Here is an 8,789-nt window from a genome sequence, read left to right on the forward strand (position 1 = left end):
ACCGATATTGAGAAACAAATATTGAAAAACTGATATCCAAAAACTGAAATTGCAAAACCGATATTCAAAAACAGATATTCAAAAACCGATATTGAAAAAGCGATATTGAAAAAGCGATATTGAAAAAGCGATATTGAAAAAGCGATATTGTAACCGATATTGCAAAACCGATATTAAAAAAACGATATTGAAAAACCGATATTGAAACCGATATTGAAACCGATATTGAAAAACTGATATTTGAAAACCGATATTGAAACCGATAAAGGTCGATTTATACAGCGACCGAGCCGAGCTTTCCAAGCCTTCCGAGCCTCTATAGTATGCTTATGGACGGCGCCGGCAAGTTTCCGCCGAGCTCGGTGGAAGCTCGGACGCTCCCCGCTGGGCCCGGGCTCGGAGGCCACTCGTTAAGACGACTAGACGGACGGACCGAGTCCGTGCCCTGTCGAAGTGCAACGCTGCGGGATTTTATGTAACGTATGTACCGACATTGTTATCCAATCTCTTCGCAATGAAAAACATGTATTTTAATAACTGGTATGTATTAGCACTGCCTAAAGTGCAGTTTTTGAATTACTTCTCCAGAAGCCAAACAGTTGAATGAATAGCGTCATTTCGCTTCCTTCTGTGATTTTTTTTTATTTATAGGCTATAAAAGATAAATTGAGGTTACATTTAACCTCTTTTCTCAACCAGTGGTGTACAGAATCGTATTTTAAAATATACGTCTAAGTTTATTTTCGTTTAATATTTGGGATAATAAGATAATAGAGATATTGAGGGACAATGCAGTATTTGGCCATATTAAATCTTCTTCTGAAAGCTAACGAGAAGAGCATCTGTCGCTGCAGAAAGGTGAGATGGTTAAGTTAGGATTTTTTTATATTTATTATTATTTTTTTTTTATTTAGTTTATTTATTCACTTTTGTATTTATTTGTGTTTTTAGCGTAATTGTTACGTGTATATACTGCTGGTTCAGTAACAACGCTTGATTTTGACCAATAATGTTTATTATAAATGACCGTTACTATGGTCGAAAGATATGTGAAATGTATTAAAGAATATGTATTACAAATGTGTATTACAAAACGTGTATGGCCGTTTCCAAGGCCGACAGGAGCCGAGAACTTTTTCTGATTTTGCTGGTCTGAGTTCTGCTCTTCCTTCGCCGCGTACCCTCTAACGAAACCTCGGTTTTCCCCACCACCTGGTCTGCTACGGAGGTCCGTTCAGGGTGGAAATATTCGCTTTCCAATCAGTGTCCTTAAGGTGACACGTTGGGCGTTTTCCTGGATTTTAGCAATACTCCGCCCACCTTTCCAAATGAACAAAATGCAGTGGGAGACACCGTACCGAGACCCCGAGACAGGCCCCAAGGTCCCGCGGCAGAAACGACCCTCACGTGCGCGACCTGTCCAGGGGGTTTATGATGCGGCAATCATTATTGAGTGCCAGGAGAAACTCCAAGACCCGGCATACCTGGGATTTGGAGCTTTCCCCTGTTTATGATGCCAGATGTTTAACAGCTGCAAAAGTCGGGCTAATGAAAATTTAAGTTAAAAAATAGCGAAGAGAGCACGTCCGCATCATAAACCCTGTCGCCTTTCGAATCCTTAACATGCCGCCCACCTTGAACGCATCGCGTTCAACAGACGTCGTAGAATGCTAATATACATTAGTGATATAAAACATCACAAATGTCAAGTACATAAAGAAGAAAAAAAATGACAAGTCGTAGACACAAAAAAAAATTAGCCTAAAAGTCTTTGGACACTACACGTCGTAACAAATATTGACATAAGATGCGTGGTAAAGTAATCGATTAATTGTTAAAGTTTTACAAGTGTCCATATCACAACACAACTCCTGCATCGGCTAGACATCAAGCCTACATGGTTCACTGGGGTTCTTCGGATCGTCCTTCTGCGTCGTCATCTAATGGCAAGATACAAATCTTTGTCACTGGTCGCTTGACAGTGCTGTCAGACAGTCTGATGCTGACAACACGTGTGATATCATCCTTGCCAGGATGAACTTCAACGATCCTCCCCATGTGCCATTTGAGTGGTGGGGTGTTATCGTCCTTGACGACCACCAGCGTCCCTGGACCAAATTTAGCTGGCGTGCTGATCCGCCATTTGGTCCGCTGATGGAGTTGATGCAAATACTCCTTCTGCCACCTCGTCCAAAAATGCTGCAACATATACTGCAGATGTTGGTATCTAATCAGCCGAGCTGGTTTAACATCTCGGAGATCAGGGTCTGGCAAAGACGTCATTAAGCTACCGATAAGGAAATGACTAGGTGTGAGAGGAGTGAGGTCGGATGGATCGTCGGTCAATGGACACAAAGGTCTAGAATTCATGCACGATTCGACCTGCGTTAAAACTGTATAGAATTCCTCAAACGTTAAACTCGTTTGTCCGACCACTCGCCTCAAATGGTATTTTGCCGATTTTACTGCACTTTCCCACAGACCGCCAAAATGAGGTGCGTGGGGAGGTATAAAATGCCATTGAATACCTTCCGTACTACAGAAGTCGGATATCTGCGATCGGTGCTCATTGGTTGACAATAAGATCCCGAGATTCCACAACTCATTACGAGCTCCGACGAAATTGGTACCATTATCCGAGAAAATGTGACTACTTTGACCTCGGCGTGCTATGAATCGGCGTAGAGAGTTAAGGAAAGCTTCGGTAGTGAGGTCAGAAGCTAACTCGAGATGAACCGCCTTAGTTGCAAAGCAAACAAACACACATAAGTATGCCTTGATTATCACCCGACAGCGTGATTTCTCCCGTATCGAGAACGGACCTGCATAGTCAACCCCGCAGGTAGAGAAAGCCCTGGACGGAGTCACGCGTGACACCGGCAAGTTTCTCATCATATAATTTTCGGTGTGTGGTTTGACACGAAAACACCTTATACATTTCCGTAAGAGGTTCCTTACAACGCTCCTGCATGAAAGTGGCCAATATTTCCTACGAAGAGACGCAGTTACTGACTGACACCCCGCGTGAAGCAATCGCAAATGTTCATGCAGAACAATCAAGTTCGTGAACGGATGCTTTGATGGTAAGATTATTGGATGTCTTTCATCATACGAGATTCTCGCGTTCGCTAATCTACCGCCTAGACGAATAATTCCGTTTTTGTCAAGAAAAGGATTCAATGACCGTAATCTACTTAACTTCGGTATAGTTCCTGTTTTTCGTAAATCATGCAATTCCACAGAAAACGCGTCTTGTTGAGCGAATTTCAGTAATCTGATTCGTACATCTTCTAACTCCTGAACCGTTAGAAGTTTATCCCGAACAGTTGCACCCCCTTTCCTCGTACTCGTGGATGCAGACCCCTTTGATGCATGTGCATTACGTATGAAACGCAGACAATACGCCGTGACTCGTATCAATCGCATATACGATGAGTATCTGTCGAACAATTCGCACCCGTTATTGGCGGTTCCGGATAACACGCATGGCTCCTTGAACTCTGGAGCTTCTTCACAAGACTCAACTGGAGTGGGCCAGCAGCCAGCATCCTTGGATAACCAAGGTGGACCGTACCACCACAATCCAGTGCCCTGCAATGCCGTTGGTTGAATACCCCGAGATATGATATCGGCCGGATTCTCTTTCGACTTAACATGAAACCAATTCACGGTGGTTAGTCGCTGGATCTCTGTCGTTCGATTCGCGACAAACGTTTTCCATCTGTCTGACGGAGCCCTAATCCACGCGAGAACAATAGTAGAATCCCACCAATAATATTCCCGGATTGATGTGATGTCTAGCGCAGTTTTTACCTTATTATCTAATTGTGCCAATAACAACGCTCCACATAATTCCAGCCGCGGTAATGTAATTACCTTCAGTGGAGCTACCCGACTCTTTGCGCATAGCAAGCGGACAGTCCCTTGAGCGTTTTCATCCACGGACCTCAGGTAGATGCACGCTCCATATGCCTTCTCGGAGGCATCACAAAAACCATGAAGCTCGACCTTGTCATTCATCCCGAACGTTGCGCGCCTCGGAATATTGATTTCATTGAGCGAAGCTAATTGGCGTTGAAACCCTTCCCATTCCGTGTGTACGGAATCTATCTTGCGGTAACGATTCATCCCAAGACACTTTAAGTTGCCACAACCTTTGTAAAATAATTTTTGCCCGAATTGTCGCTGGACCTACCAAACCGAGAGGATCAAAAATCTTTGATATTTCCGACAAGATGCTACGTTTGGATATGCGTTGCGGAGACAAAGTCGTAACGGAATACCGTAATGAATCGTCCTGTATTACCCACAAAAGACCCAAGGTTTTTGGATCTTTGTCGGCTTTGATCTCCACCCGTTGTAGATGGTCGTCGTGTTTATCTAAAGTACGCGGATCGTTTGACGCCCATTTTCGCAACGTGAACCCCGCGGTGCTCAAAATCTGTGAAATTTGTTGTCGTAATAATCTAACTTCGTCAATTGTATTCGCGGCAGTCAACAAGTCGTCTACGTAAAAATCTTTCATTATCGCCCGACTTGCCGCTGGAAAGGTCACAGCATTATCCTCGCCTAGTTGAGTAAGAGATCTAGATCCTCCACCTAGATTTTAGTAAATTAAGAAGTACCTAAATCTAGAACCTCCACCTAGATTTTAGTAAATTAAGAAGCACATAAATCTAGAACCTCCACCTAGATTTTAGTACAGATTAAGAAGCACCTAAATCTAGAACCTCCACCTAGATTTTAGTAAATTAAGAAGCACCTAAATCTAGAACCTCCACCTAGATTTTAGTACAGATTAAGAAGTACCTAAATCTAGAACCTCCACCTAGATTTTAGTAAATTAAGAAGCACCTAAATCTAGAACCTCCACCTAGATTTTAGTACAGATTAAGAAGTACCTAAATCTAGAACCTCCACCTAGATTTTAGTAAATTAAGAAGCACCTAAATCTAGAACCTCCACCTAGATTTTAGTACAGATTAAGAAGCACCTAAATCTAGAACCTCCACCTAGATTTTAGTACAGATTAAGAAGCACCTAAATCTAGAACCTCCACCTAGATTTTAGTACAGATTAAAAATACCTAAATCTAGAACCTCCACCTAGATTTTAGTACAGATTAAGAAGTACCTAAATCTAGAACCTCCACCTAGATTTTAGTACAGATTAGAAATACCTAAATCTAGAACCTCCACCTAGATTTTAGTACAGATTAGAAATACCTAAATCTAGAACCTCCACCTAGATTTTAGTACAGATTAAGAAATACCTAAATCTAGAACCTCCACCTAGATTTTAGTACAGATTAAGAAGTACCTAAATCTAGAACCTCCACCTAGATTTTAGTACAGATTAGAAATACCTAAATCTAGAACCTCCACCTAAATTTTAGTACAGATTAGAAATACCTAAATCTAGGACCTCAACCTAGATTTTAGTACAGATTAGAAATACCTAAATCTAGGACCTCAACCTAGATTTTAGTACAGATTAAGAAGCACATAAATCTAGAACCTTCAATTAATACACCATCAAAGTAATATGCCTGATAAAAGGAATATTTTGATGAAATACTAATGTAATATATTTTACTATTACTATTATTTTTAAAATCTTTAATTATATAGGTAAGCTAATTTAAGCTTTTAGGCTCATACCCTAACTATAAAAATTCAAATTTTTTCTATATAATTAATAGAATCTAAAATATTATTAAAAAATATTTATATTAAAATCACAATTATTAATGATATTATATTTATTAATATTCTTAATACTCTAAAATTCAAAATTTTATATGCCTTTACATTAAAATATATAAATATAATTTAATAAATTTAACTAATAAAATCACCCTACAAATCATTATTATTATTATCATAGTAACTATAAATTTTATTCTAACTAATAAAATCCTCATATGAATATCCCTAGAAATCACAACAATATCATTTATTAGAATAACAATTTTATCAAAAAACTACAACGCCAGAATCGTCTACTTCATCATCTCATTTATTAGAAGAACAATTATATTTCTAGGAATCATTATATATCCATCAATTAACCGAAACATAATAATCATTTTAAGAGTCATAATTAAAATTGCTATATTTCCATTTAATCTATGATTTAACTCAATAAGAAAATCACTAAGATATATAAATTTAGGAATACTAATAACACTTATAAAATTTATCCCATTAAACATTATACATTTAACAATTGAAATAAATCAATTTATTATACCATTTATTCTAGCAAGAATAATTATTTCACCAATTACAGCAATCAATAAATATTCACTAAAATTAATCTTGTCATATTCATCTATTCATCAAACTAGATTAATAATAATAATTATATACATAAATTTTTATATATTCATAGGATACTTCATACTATACTCAATCATTACATTAAATTTATTATCATTATTAAATAGAATAAGAAGTAAACTAAAATACGAATTCATTATAAACAAAAAAACAAAAATTATATTTTTTCTATTTATAATTTCATACTCTTACTTCCCACCAATAATAACATTCATTATAAAATGATCATTAATTGAAAATTTATTAATAATAAATAATCAATTAAAACTAGTATCAATTATCGTAATAATTTCCAGATGACTCATAATCTGAAGATACATAAATTTTATAAATAACAATATTTATAAATACAACAATTTTAATAAAATATTTACATACAAAATGAATCAAAATCCACAAAAAAACCTGATCCTAATCTACATATTAATACTAACAGCATTTATATACACATACATCAATTTCTAAATCATTAATCTTATCTTTAAACTTGCAATTTAATATTTTTTTTAAACTATAGAAATTCATAGTTCCAGAAAAATTAATTTCATAAATAAATTTACAATTTACTCCTTTTATCAGGCATAGAACTAAACAAAATTTTAAGTTAAAAGTAAACTCTTAATCTTCAAAATTAACAATATATTAAATATTAATATAAATTTTAATATATTACAACACATGACTATACTCGACCAACCATAAAAACATCGGAATACTATATTTTATTTTCGCAATATGAGCAGGTATAATTGGCGCATCACTAAGATTTATTATCCGTATAGAATTAAGAAATCCAGGTAGATGAATCAATAATGATCAAATTTATAATACTATTGTAACTTCTCATGCCTTTATTATAATCTTCTTCATAGTAATGCCATTCATAATCGGAGGTTTCGGAAACTGACTCACACCGTTAATATTAGGAGCGCCCGACATGGCTTTTCCGCGAATAAATAATATAAGATTCTGATTGTTACCTCCATCGATTCTAGTTATCTTGATAAGAATAATTTTAAATTCAGGATCAGGAACAGGATGAACAGTGTATCCACCATTATCATCATATTCATATCATCCATCATCATCCGTAGATTTAAAAATTTTTTCACTTCACATTGCAGGAATTTCCTCAATCATAGGAGCAATTAACTTCATTGTAACAATTCTAAACATAAAAAATATTTCATTAAACTCTGATCAATTACCATTATTCCCATGATCAGTATTCATTACTACAATTCTTCTTCTAATCTCACTTCCAGTCCTAGCTGGAGCCATTACAATACTACTTTCAGATCGAAACTTAAACTCATCATTTTTTGACCCAATAGGAGGTGGTGACCCAATTCTTTACCAACATCTATTCTGATTTTTTGGTCATCCCGAAGTGTATATTTTAATTCTTCCTGGATTTGGTTTAATTTCACATATTATTTATAATGAAAGAGGAAAAAAAGAAACATTCGGAAATATTGGAATAATTTACGCAATACTAGGTATTGGATTTCTTGGATTTATTGTATGAGCCCATCATATATTCACTGTTGGGTTAGACGTAGATACACGAGCATACTTTACCTCAGCTACAATAATTATTGCAATTCCTACGGGAATTAAAGTATTTAGATGATTAGCAACATATCATGGTGCAAAGATAAATATAAATCCACAAATCTTATGATCACTAGGATTCATTTTCCTATGTACCATAGGAGGATTAACCGGAATTATATTATCAAACTCATCAATTGATATTATTTTACATGATACATACTATGTAGTTGGTCACTTCCATTATGTGTTATCAATAGGAGCAGTATTCTCAATTATTGCCAGAATTGTACATTGATTTCCAGCAGTGACTGGATTTTCAATAAACAATAAATGATTAAAAATTCAATTCTTTATAATTGTACGCGAAAGTTGCCATCTTGGCGCCATCTCTGAGTTCGCCTCGATAATTAGGCAGGTGGCAACGGCCTGCTCGCTCCTGTGGAGAGCCGAAAATGTCCCCTTCCATCGACTCGCGATCTATGGAAGGGGGAGGCTCTTCCTTCCAAGAAATAGCGATCGATTTCTTGGAAGGATCACTCTCTAACGGACCACCCTTGCGCCTTTACAAGACACTTATAACAATTTGCAACGACGGACTTGGAGTTGTGCAACGACGTAGGTGAGACACGTGAACTGACGTTTCGCAACTTCTTCGGGGTTTTATTAGAAACATAAACAAATAGTATTTTTACAGTGATCGCTCGGAATAGAGACTTGCGCGTTATCTGAAACGCTCGTATCATTGCATTCTCCTTCACTCGCGTACAATCAGTTATCGTATTATATTTAAATCACTCTCTAACGGAACACCCTTGCGCCTTTACAAGACAATTATAACATTTTTTGGTCCTTCGAGCCGGATGTGCCTGTGAAACAGTTCGAGAAAGTACG

At 36.6% G+C, this 8,789-nt stretch overlaps 1 protein-coding gene across 1 annotated transcript; it reads right to left on the reverse strand.

Moving 5' to 3' along the window:
- Nucleotides 1–1,902: 1,902 nt before the first annotated feature.
- LOC143373173 (uncharacterized) lies at nt 1,903–4,525 on the reverse strand. The gene is made up of 2 exons (XM_076820135.1): nt 4,196–4,525; nt 1,903–4,137 (listed from the first exon to the last, which is right to left on the reverse strand). The coding sequence occupies exons 1-2, from the start codon at nt 4,523–4,525 to the stop codon at nt 1,903–1,905; spliced, it is 2,565 nt and encodes an 854-aa protein (XP_076676250.1).
- Between the last annotated feature and the right edge of the window lie 4,264 nt (nt 4,526–8,789).

This window comes from Andrena cerasifolii, chromosome 9 (genome assembly GCF_050908995.1).
Source record: "Andrena cerasifolii isolate SP2316 chromosome 9, iyAndCera1_principal, whole genome shotgun sequence".
In the NCBI taxonomy this organism is placed as follows: domain Eukaryota; kingdom Metazoa; phylum Arthropoda; class Insecta; order Hymenoptera; family Andrenidae; genus Andrena; species Andrena cerasifolii.